The following is an 11,829-nucleotide window of genomic DNA, read 5'->3' on the forward strand; positions in this document are numbered from 1 at the left end:
CAAATAATTTAGTTTGGATGTGAAGGATTCTGAATTATTTATTTACTGTATAATCTTGCATTTGTGCCTTTATTTTAGTGTCAACTGCTGCAGATCCCGCTTTATTCCATGTCTTGCACATGACAAATCAGCAGTATCCCGAGCAGGTATGCATCTTAACTTAATCCTAGAAAATCTGAACATAAAAACTCACCTGCTATGGCCTAGCCATAATAGGTGTGGCAAGTGTTAGCAACTCAATCTATACATTTAAAACAGAAAATGGACAAAAAATTAAAATTTTAAAACAATTAAAAAAGAAACACTAATAGGAGGTTTCATTGTTATAAATTTCTGTGTACAGGTCTGTCATTGTTTTGTGTGGGCTAGTACATTCAATAGTAGAAAATGTCAGAAGATGAACTTTTATATCTCCTTTGGGACCTCAAAAATCACACCTCATTTTTAAATTGGGAAACATTTTAAACCAGTTAACTTAAATTTACACTTTAAAAAAGAAAAAACCTTAAAATTACACATTTTGAATATGCAATTTACTATACTATATATTTTGCTCTCGCTGATAATTCCAATTGAGTCCACACTTCAAAAACCACTGAACTACGTACTATCTATAACTTGCTCATTTTTGAAAAGTTTGTTTGCATTGGTATTGTGGTGGTGTGGCAGTAAATCTTTTAGTGTCTGGTTGTATATTGGGTGCTGACAGTTCTTGCTCTTTTATTTTTTGTGTAAAATTTTGCCTACATGCATGTTTAACCTACATTGCTACACCTATCAGTCATCTTTTTTTTTTTCTGAAAGTAGATTATTAATTCTTCTAGCTGCAAGTTTTAAGAAGTGTGATTACTTTTGATTGAAGTACCTGTAGTTATTTAGTTAGTTGTGCACATCTGTGGGTAACTCTTGTGTTTCTGTTGTATTATTGTTTTCAGAACAATTTGTTTTCTTTTCTTGACTTTGTGTGCTACCTTGCTTTTTCATGATTCCTGCCTGTTGCCCTGCTATTGCAATCATCTCAGCAATGGACCACTCATCAGATCAGCCTGATTCCAAAGGCTCAGTCTCAGCAGGCAGTCCAGCATACACCACCTGTTTATTTGGTTGCCCCTCATGAAAGTGCTGTGCCACAACAGCTCATCACTGGATCTCTACTCATCCCATACTCTATGTCACAAACTACACCCCAGAGTGTTCCCCAGCTTAATCCTCCAAGTGTTTCCCGAGGCATCCCTCATGGTGCCACAACAAGTGTGCATCATAAATTACCACAAAACATAGTCCCAGTGAAGAGGCCACGTGCTCACACCATGGAAAGCTACCGATCTGGTATATTACGTTCTCACAGAAGAGAAGATGGGGCTACGAGTCCTACCAGTCCCACTAGCCCAACATGGTATGGTTCATACTCTCCTGAACTGTATTCATCATCTCCGGAGTCGGCCCGTGGTATTCAAGAACCTTACCACTTTAATTTACATAATATCACTAAATTCCCATCTGCTTCAGACCTTGTTGGAAACAAGGAAGGGAAAAGATCAAGTAAAATACCTATACCTGTGAAAGCTGATCGCCTGGGCAAATATCTACCTATGAACTCTCCTCCAAGAAAAACTAGCATGCCTGGAATTAGCAGCACAGGTTCATCACATAAGTTTTCCACTAAATGTCCTTGTCCAACGGGTAGTCTGTCGGAATTTCATAGTAGATCTGTCAGTCCTCCAGCTCCTCACCGATGGACAAGCCATGGTGATCTTTCCCTTTCTAAGGACATTAATTTGAGACTTCACTACCCTTCTTCTGAGAGACTTCAATTGTCTTGTTCTCGTATTACCCATCATGAGGGTACAAAAGAAGCTGTCAATGAAAGAGTTCGTAGACGGAGTATGGAGAACAAATACACTTACTCCGATCAACATCTTGCTCATCATCACCCTCATAAGCATCAATCTTCTGGAAGTGAGCCATGGGATATTCTGAAAGCAAGAATGAAGCAAGCTCGAAGTCAAGAGTTTTTAAGTGCACGAGTTTCACCAGATCAGGAAGTGCCTTTCTTCAGTACATATCGTTCCCGCACACCTGCTCCTGTACCTGAACCTGTTGCTATTCCAGAGGAATATGAGCCAGTGTATCATACTGTACATGCTGGCATGCGACCGCCTGTTCACTTGGCAAATTGGTCGCAGGAGGAAGGACAGAGACCCTGTTTACTGCATTCACATACTTCACATGCAAATCCATGCTCTCGAGCACCCATGCCGCGTTTCAGTTCGAGGAGTCATCCTGCACCTTCATTGGATTCGTCACTGGACACAAGTACTATGGGAAGTGATGACCTGAACCGTTTTTCTCATCGTGCACTGCTCGGCTATTGGGTAAGGAGTCTAGGTGGTGGTCTAAAGGGCGCATGGTGGTGTTGGCGTTCTGTCCAGCTCTGTATGCTATGCTTTGCATCAACATAATAGTATTCCAATCAATCTACATTTATTTCTTTCAACACATATATGTTATGTTTTAGTTACCTATTCCTGAAGAAAAGTTAGCATGTACGCATCTCCGTTGACTTTCTGCCTGGATCTGTATGTTTTTTGTTTTATTTTCCTTTTTCCCTTTTCTTTGAGTCTAACTCAGTGCTTGGTTAGTACAAATTCTGTTTTCTACATTCACACAGTTTTATCTAATCTAATTGTTCATTTATCATCTCTGTGAAGACAACTTAAATCTTATGAGAGAGGAAGGTATTTTACTCATTCTAATGTTAATTATAGTACTTTACTACATTACAGTACTTTTAATTTACAACTTGAATGATGAAGAGTTAAGCTGGAAGATGAGTTTGAAGATTATTTCGAAGAGGAGAGAGATCAATATTACAGCAAAGTGTCTGAAGATATCACCAGAGGAAGAAATTAATGGGCTTTCTTTTTAAAAATTACCTAAATTTCTGTTGAAACTTAACATAAATATCTAACAGGATATCATACCAAACATCTGATGTTAAATCCCATATTGTTTGTGCATGTTTCCTTCTTTGTTGTTTCTGCAATGGTGATTGTGTGCATGGTACATGTTATGTCTTTGTTGTACTTGGATTTTAATCTCTGCATGTGTGTGAGCTAGACAATAGAATGGCCTTAGAAGTCTTGCATCTTCAACATTGCTGACATACAGTAATTGTGGAGTCATTTTAGCTAATGTTTACGAACCTTTGAAACAAATTTTGAAAAACTCAACTTCATTATTGAATCTAACTAATCATGAAAGACATCAAATCAAGGTGGCACATTAACCAAATTGAAAAAGTATCACTTCATCATCTATATTTTCTTTCAAAATCTCCACAATACATTGAAATGAAGATAAAAAAAAACTTACCCATTCTTTCTCTTTTGCTTTCAGCAGGATATTACTGATGACGCTCCTTTGGAAGATAATGAAGAGTACAGAAACTTACTTAGAAGGTAACCTATTAGCGAATTTCTTTAAGAAGTTTTCTAATTTTTGGAGGTAGTACTCTCATTGTTGTTTAATTAATACGCGTTGATATCTGTTTGATTACAATTTAGACAGCAAATTGAGCTTGATGCTATGCAGAGACGGCACCGAGAAGAGGTGGAGAAATTACGAGCACAGATTTCAGCACGGCATGGCAAAGGCCAGGTAAATTTTTAGTAGCAAAAGAAGCAACAGTTTCGTATTTTACTTTCCTTCAACTTACTTTCTTATTTGCGATCTAGTCTAAACCTCAACTAATATTTTCATATCAAGGAATAGTTATTGAACTAATTTTGTGTAAATTGAATTTGGATTGATGTCTGCTTGAGGGTAGTAGTGGCGTTATGCCCAATTGAAATAATTAGCATGTGGCATAGTGGTCAGTCATTGTCAGTAGTAAGACCTTTTTGTTACTCCACTGGGAAAAAATAACAAATGAAGAGGAAGTGTGGCATCTTTAAAAAGACTTAAAAGTTCCCCAAGGCTATATTTGCTGTGGAGCGCATTCCTTGTCAATGTCTGTTTGAGCGTGGGCTGGCAGCAATTCAAGAACTTACCTGGTAATAGGGCTTACTGTATCCCGTTATTAGTAAAACATGCATTGTTTAGGTGCGTGTTGACAGCCTGACTCTGCTTTGCCCGCATCGCTCTGCGTGTCCTTCTCCCATAAGAGTGCAGGCAAACTCATGCAAGTCTTACAAGTCTTGCTGATAATTAACACACTCTTCACTTTTAGCTGGCATTTTTAGTTGCATCAATGTAGATTATAATAATTCAAAGAAGTATGTTCTCAAAGTGTGTTTGGCTTCACTCCAATTTCATACCCACAAGTACAAAAAAAATATGTACTGTAATTAATTCATGCCCACACTGTCCATTATTCTACCTTTAAAATGCATTGGAAGAAGGAAGTTTGCATGATTCCAGGATTCTAGATGCTGCATTTAGATCCCATATGTCTACTTCTGGTTATGGTACTTAGAGTTGGTTTAGTATACTATGTCATGTTGTTATTTCATGTTTTTTGACCATTTTGTGTTGTGCGTGTATCAAGTTAATTTATCTAGTTTCCTTTTCCTTAGAATTAATGCAGCATTTGGTCAGCAAACACAATTATTATTTGTAAAGACCATCTCAATTAGCCAGTGAAATTTTTCCGTACTGAATTTTTATAGATTTTCATGTTTTAGAAAATAATGTAGCGTGTTTTTGTGTATTCTGTATTGCATCTATTGCATTGGAAGACACAAGTTTAGTCAGCTTCATATAGCGCTCTGATTGAAATGAGGTTCAACTTTGCCTATTACAGTGATTATGTAATATTTATTTATGCAGGTTGGCTTGGGAAACATAATTGGAGGCCCACAGCAGGTCACTGCAGTACAACGACTAGTTTCCCTTTCCCCTCACGAGGCTGCAGCTATGCTTGCGAGACCTGTGTTTTACCAAGCACTTTCTCCAATTCATTGCCAAGGTAATTATTTTCTCAGAACATTTTTTCTAATTTGAATGTTTCTTTTTTTATCTTCTCTCCTCTAATCTAACATCCCTTCAACCATCGGTTGTAAAACCTACTAAGGGCATTAAATTTACTCTCCAAGTAAATGTATGTATGTGTTACGGTTCAGGCAAGGTTCGGTTCCCGGGCCAACCCACGAAGTTGGGCCGGACCGAAGGCAGGCCAATATAGCATAGATCAGATCTGCTTGGCCCAACTATGGTGGGCCTGGCTGGCTTTGACTGATCTAATCTCAGGCACCGGGCCTGTCTCGTATTGTATTAAACTCCCGCATTTGGTTTCTCGGTTCTCCAGCATTCTCTATTCTCCAGCATTCTCTTTTCTTTTTCTCAAACATTTCAGTAATTGTACACAATAGTGTATATACCTTACTTAGACTTTGTTCTATCTGAGTAGAATACATGGGCTGTCGTATGCAGGTCTCCAAAATACTTGCATTTTCAATTGGGTTGTTGGGAGTCATGTACTACATAGTTTCATCCTGTCATTTATACTTATCGTATCTGTTTAATGGTCTTGTATGTATCAAATGCATGTCTAATGGTGATGGTATGGTAAATGGCCTGTGCAGTCGGTCAGGCTGGCTCGCTCGCTGGTGTGGCGGGGGTCGGGGCCGGGGCCGGGGGCGCGGGCGGTGGCAGCATGGAGGACTGCCTTGTGTACAGTACTGCCCCCCAGTCCCCAGTTGGATCCCAAACTGGGTCACAGTACGAGACGCTCGGGGCCTCCCCACCCACCTCGCCTGCTAAGGGTTGCCAGGTAATTTAGTGCTACTCCTTCTCTGCTTTACCCACTAACAAACTTCATCTATGGGACCTTTTCTGCATGTCTCAAATATTTAAAATGTATTGCTATTTCCTCTCATCACTCATTATTTCTGTATTTTTGAAAGATTCCCAATGGACTTCAAGAAGCCACGACAGCAGTCGCAGCAGCACCACAAGCAGGAGCAGCAGCAGGAGCAGCAGCCAAGACAGAGGGGAGTGTGCTAGCTCTACAGTCAGGTGAAGGGACAGGATCAGGTTCAGGCATCAATCTTGGTGCTAGTCCATTAACAGGACTGCGTGCATTACACATTGCAGCACCTACAGGTTATTATTTCCAACCCACTTCTGTTGCTCCACTCCTTCAATCAGGAATGCGATTTGTGTATGGACCACCTGCTAGGCAGCAAGTTAACTCCTCTAACACTGTGTCAAATTCAAGTTCAATTGATCTTGACTCACCACCCTCTTCCCCTTCAAGCAACCCCAAAAGAACTTAGTATTTTATTTCAGATGAAGATATGTAAGTAGGTAGTAATATTTAATGTTTGAGTGTTAGCTTACAATAAAACATTATATAATGTAAACAGTATAAAGTTGCAATCAACTTTCACATTTAATTGGTCCCAAATTTTGTTTCTTTAAGTTTATTTTTAAGTTTGTGAGTAAAGATGTGTTAAGAGTGAACAGTTAAGTTCTTTCCTTGTTAACATGTTTTAAAGTTTCAATTTTATGTATTAGGTGCCAAAATAGTTTTGGTTTTCCTTCCCTCTTCCACATGAGCTTGCTGTGTGATGAATATGATGTTAGGGGGAAGCATCCACAAGTCAAATCTTGAAGCATCACATTATAAAAGTATGTGTACCATACTAAAGGCTCAATGGAGATTGTGATCACGAGATCATGCTTTGAATATCAGTATAGGAAAAACAAGGTATGTGATAAGCTTTTTTTTTTTAGAAAAACAAAAACAAAAAAGAAAATAAAAAACTAATAGATTTTCAATGTCAGAGCTATCTGTACAGTATCTAATATTTCTAAATTATGGTATTTATTTTATGAACATTTGTTTGTTAAGTTCAATGGACAGAGTTATATTTATTATCAGAGATTTTCTTTATTTTAATTGACATTGCTTAAGAATGTATTGTCTTCTCATGTGAGAAGTAAGTCTTTTTTAAAATGCCAAGACACAACCCACGCTTGATAAGTCTCATGGCATGCATCCCGTGTTCTTATCTCTAATGTGTAATCATCTACCCTTTTTGTTTTGTCCTGTTAAACTGTAGTGATACTAACAGATTAAAAACCTGACTTATTTAGTCTCATCCTGGACAGAAATCTCACATTATGTACATTCAATAGAGAGCTTCTGGCATTGGTTAGGCACAATCTCGCCACTATGAGGTCAAATGAGAAATCATTTTATGAGCCTCTGGCAATTGGGACTATGGTGCTTTACTAGTTTCACAATTTTATTTAATGAATTTGTACAGAATTTAGTGATATGTTACAGACGATATGAATGTGGCCTAGACTGTAAGGAACTTATTTCTTGATTGGTAAAAGACTGAACTAAAATGCAGCCTATCTTGTGGGAGACTGACCATTGTTTGCACAGAAATGGAGTTAGTCATGGTGTTCTATATTTGTGTTTCAATTGATTCTGTGTTCTAGTACCAATGGCCAATTTGATTAGTTTCCAAGTCAATGCTTTATTTGTCTATGTTTTAGTGGTATGATAATGTGCATCCCAAAAGGTTAATTACGTAGTTGTATTGTAGGCTGCTTTCACAATAGCTTATGATTCTTTAACTCATGGGCGTAATGTACATTTATCTCATTGTCTAATCAGAGTAAGTGCACTGCTCTCATGTTCAAAGGCAAGGAAAAGTTTTTATCTGTAATTTATTTTCTTACGTATCTCTTAGTTGCTGCAATAACCAAATTTGTGAAGGACAACCATTCCAAAAGCTTTCCTCAGTTGAAAGGTAAATATTCGAACGAAGCTAATAAAGCTAAATATGTGATGTAATGTTAAACTCATATTCTTGAGACATGTCGGTTTCATTGATGTATGGTAGGTACATAAGTTGCAGGTACTACCTGATCATCTCCTCGCTATCTTGGTAAACAACAGAATACAATATGTGCTCTTTTAACAATTTATGGCATGCCTCATTACTGTGATAAAATAAGTATAGATTGGTAACATCAGATAGTAAAGCTGATATAAGTTGAGGACTGTGATCTTATTGTTCTTTCTATCTTTGCTAAGCATGGATGATAGTACAGCTGTGAAGGGTATGTGTATTTGGAAAAAACCTTAGCTTAAAATTTGGTGATTTGCAATGTCAGAGTTGACTTATTGCAACAGAGAAGTGTGGTATCAAAATCTTTGATGATAAGGAAGTCATGAAATCGTACCCCTTACCCTAAGAACAATGGTGTGCCTGTTTTTCACAATTCTGTTGCTCTGGAAGTTTTAAATGACCTGGATATACTACCAAATTTTAGCTCTCCTACAGTTTTATGCAATGAAGATTGTTTTAAACCAGATTATTTTAAATGTATGACCAAAACAAAACATCTTTTGTGATGAAACACATATTTCAATGGTATCTTTTACTGAGTCTAATTGTGAAATGCTGGGCACTGCATTTTTTAATGCATTTCCCAGAAATACTCTGTATTAAGTGATGCATTTGAATCTTTTCACAATTTGGTACAGTTTTACCTTATTTATTAATGTTGAGGTGATATCTGTGAAAACAGAACAAAGATTGTTGCTGGCTGCACCATATCACCTATATTTTGTTTTATGTGCCTTTTTAAGTTTTTTGTCTATCTCTTTTCACCTTCCATATAACAGAAGGGCATCTTTTTACCCTTGCGAGCTACCGCTCTGTCGCACTTCTTGTGATTTGTTTAGAGTATACGAAACGGTTCTTTAACATAGCTTAGTGTATCTTTATTGGCTATTCTTCCCTACTTGTTAAAAAGAGAAATAGGTGTAACTTCATCTGTGGTGCTTTGTACATGCCCTTTTATTTGAAAGCAGATCCAAGCTGTTAAGAACAATTATCAAGCTTGTCCTGGTTTGTAAATATTTTATCATAATTATCATAGCTAGTAATGATCATCTAGCTCTTTGTACAAAAGACCAAATATATTAAGTGATTATTGGAATAACTTCAAAACCATCAGCAGATAGCAATTTCACTTTCTAGTCTTATTTTTAATCTTTGGGAGTGAGAGAGAGAGAGAGAGGAAGTAGGCATTTTGGGATACACACTATATACTTTATGTAGAGATAATTTTATGTTATATCAGTTGGTTTGAAGTGATAGGTGTCATCTTTTATTGTTTTATTGTCATGTGCTTGTGGCTGATGAGAAGTCAAATGTGGTGCTGTGGAAGATGGTTATTGTATTAAAGATGATATCATTTGGAAGTGATGGATACTATTTTTTAATTTTTAATATGCCTGACCTTTCCTGTCACTCAACATATGAGTCATAAACCAAGATAATAGAACACATTATTATTTTTAGCCTCTTTTCTTTCCCTTTTACACGAATAACTTACAATCAAAGTGATGTTTATTAAATCACCACTTCTGCACTGTAATCATAAATATATCCAAGACTTAGCCAAGACCACGTGCTGTCGTGGGTCAAGTCTCCGGACACTGCACGACTTCCGGTTGGACCTACTTCCGGCGTCACCATCACGCCACGCGGTGGGCACGGCACGTGCAGCAAAGTGTCAGCAGCATTGCAACGGTTGAAACTAGTACATTTAGAGCAATGAAGCGCCTATTCAAAGTGGGTGAAGATGTGTTTGCAACCGTGGGCAGTTTTGATCCTTTCCCAGCTGTTGTAAGTTATACCGTCATTACACACCGGAATGAGTGAATAAATGTCTTCGCGCACACTTCGTGGGGCAAGGATGAGACACCACACGCCGTCGCCACGCCTTCAATGTAGATGGGAGATGGTGTTCAATTTTTTCTCAACTGAGAGAATGCTGCTGTATTCCATATACTTTCTTCTGAAAGATAACAACTAAACCAATTGTTTAGGATACTTTGACCTTGAAAAACTTGGAATGTTACAATGCAACTTTTTTCAAGTCTTCCTTTTCACGGAGAACGAAGGTTAAGGGAATGCGCATGCGCCATGCGCCATCGTGGGGCGACAGTGGTTATGGCGCTAAAATTTGAATTTCTTACATAACGGGTATTAGTTGTCTGTTTTCTTTGCGAAGTACTCTCATTCGAACATCTATACCTGTACTGCACTTTAAATAATTTTTATTTTCGATTAACAAAGTATCGAAGAATGCGAGAAAGGAGCGGGTCATTTGCCATGCCGCAGGTCTTCCCTGCTCCCATCACACAATTACTTTAATGAATACCTTTGGGACGTTATTTCCCCGCAGGTGGAGAGTGTGCGGCTGAATGATGCAGAGTGCTCAGTATTTTACTACGTCCGGCTTTTGGGAGCTTCAGATAGGCAAGTTACAATTCTACGTTATTTTTTAAAACTATCAAGCCCCTTTTTTTTGTTTACTTATTCCTTATCTATGTTTGCTTTTCAGAGTTATCCCTCTAAATGAAGAGAACTTGCAACCAATGGAAGAAAATAAACACAAATTCAAATGGAAATATAGTGACAGGGACCTTAAGAAAGAATCAAAAGTATGCACAGAATGGACATACATTTTTGTTCCCTAGAGAGTCTCTGCAATTGTCTTCGAACTTTTTCAGATCATTTTGTTTTTATTTGCTCATACAGATAAGAGTTGATGCTATCTTGGGAGCTCAAGATGAAATTCCAGATGTGTTAATGAATTTTGTAACTGTTGACAGTGATTTTGAAGAAGTGTCAGATGAAACAATTAAAAAACTAGGCCTATTCAGTATTATGCTTACTCCCACTATGTAAGTGCACCTCTTCCATTTATGCCATTGACTTCAGTATCATTAGTTTGAAATAATTTGCTATGTGATTATTCTTTTTTATTTTGTAGGATTAATTGTCTAGATGAAAAGATGACTCCCAGGTTTGGCGAGGAAGACGAAAAGTCTGACTTGGTATGCTTTTCTGTTTTTCAATTTATACAATGGATAGATAAGATTTTCTGTGGTTAATTTATCAAAACTGTGTGCTTTTTAGGAGGATGACTTTGTGGACGTGGAAGATTCTGATGGAACAGATGAGACATACAATGCAAGAAAAAGGAAACTTAAATCAACCTTGCACTCATCATGGCACAAAAAATATAAAAATTCAAGAGGTGCAAAGTCTTTTAAAAGGCACAGTCTCTTAAAAAGCAATCAAGTTAATAAGAAGACTGGTGAAAAAATCCCTCCTAAGACAAAAAGTTCCTCCCTGCATGCTGGTTTAACCATAGATCTGACTGAAAATGGTGATGAACAAGAATATAAAGATAAAGACCGACACTTTAGTCATAAGTGGGGTGGTAGATTAGCTAGTGGTTCATTTCCATGCAAGCTTTGTTTCCGAAAATTTAGATCCAAAGGTGAGGCTCAGAGTCACATGGCACTCCATAAACCAAATCGAGGCAATAAAAGAGCCATGCAGCCACTGCCTGAAGATGATTTCCATGAAAGTGAAGATTCCTCCTCAATGAAGTTTGGTGAAGATGAGTGGTCAGCCAAACATTGTTCAATGGAGCGACAGAGGCGTGCTGAAATGGCAAGTTTCTTTCAAGAGTTACAAGATGCAGCAGACGTTCCTCGAGGGTCTTCTAAACTAACCACATTATCAACTGCAAAAAGTAGAGTGGACGAGCTTGAGATGCAATCTGAGGAACAAGACAGAGAAATAGCTTTTCTGCAAGAAAAGAATGCGAGACTAAAAGCAAGATATTTAGAACTCAATCCGGACAAGAAATAAGATAGATATGTATGTGTTTAAGTGTAAAGTAATTTATATTTGTTAATAAAACCACCAAATCTGGCAAGATATCATTAATATTTCATTTTGTCACTTATGAAATAAAATAGTTCAGGTAACTGAACCA

General features: G+C 37.6%; 2 protein-coding genes across 11 annotated transcripts in view; both read left to right on the forward strand.

Moving 5' to 3' along the window:
* The window catches only part of LOC113208357 (serine/threonine-protein kinase WNK1), a 24,500-nt gene extending 15,268 nt beyond the window's left edge, over positions 1-9,232 (forward strand). For 5 of the 9 annotated variants that reach the window (XM_026425312.2, XM_026425316.2, XM_026425315.2 and 2 more), the window contains 7 exons: positions 79-146; positions 1,023-2,375; positions 3,400-3,461; positions 3,567-3,660; positions 4,831-4,969; positions 5,586-5,773; positions 5,907-9,232. In XM_026425312.2, the coding sequence (XP_026281097.1) occupies positions 79-146; positions 1,023-2,375; positions 3,400-3,461; positions 3,567-3,660; positions 4,831-4,969; positions 5,586-5,773; positions 5,907-6,278 (2,276 nt within the window). In that variant the 3' untranslated portion in view covers positions 6,279-9,232. The remainder of the gene's footprint in view (positions 1-78; positions 147-1,022; positions 2,376-3,399; positions 3,462-3,566; positions 3,661-4,830; positions 4,970-5,585; positions 5,774-5,906) is intronic. The other 4 variants (XM_026425314.2, XM_026425320.2, XM_026425321.2 and 1 more) reach the window with 4 other exon arrangements.
* A 155-nt stretch (positions 9,233-9,387) lies between these two features.
* Positions 9,388-11,771, forward strand: LOC113208360 (uncharacterized). Of its 2 annotated transcripts, none has more exons than XM_026425326.2 (6): positions 9,388-9,659; positions 10,222-10,295; positions 10,381-10,480; positions 10,578-10,723; positions 10,813-10,876; positions 10,959-11,771. In XM_026425326.2, the coding sequence occupies exons 1-6, from the start codon at positions 9,588-9,590 to the stop codon at positions 11,700-11,702; spliced, it is 1,200 nt and encodes a 399-aa protein (XP_026281111.1). In that variant the 5' UTR covers positions 9,388-9,587; the 3' UTR covers positions 11,703-11,771. The 2 variants fall into 2 exon arrangements, with proteins under 2 accessions (XP_026281111.1, XP_052126115.1); XM_052270155.1 differs by lacking the exon at positions 9,388-9,659 and adding an exon at positions 9,718-9,937.
* The last annotated feature ends 58 nt before the right edge of the window (positions 11,772-11,829 follow it).

Source organism: Frankliniella occidentalis, unplaced genomic scaffold (assembly GCF_000697945.3).
Source record: "Frankliniella occidentalis isolate FOCC.00 unplaced genomic scaffold, Focc_3.1 Scaffold112, whole genome shotgun sequence".
Classification (NCBI taxonomy): Eukaryota; Metazoa; Arthropoda; class Insecta; order Thysanoptera; family Thripidae; genus Frankliniella; species Frankliniella occidentalis.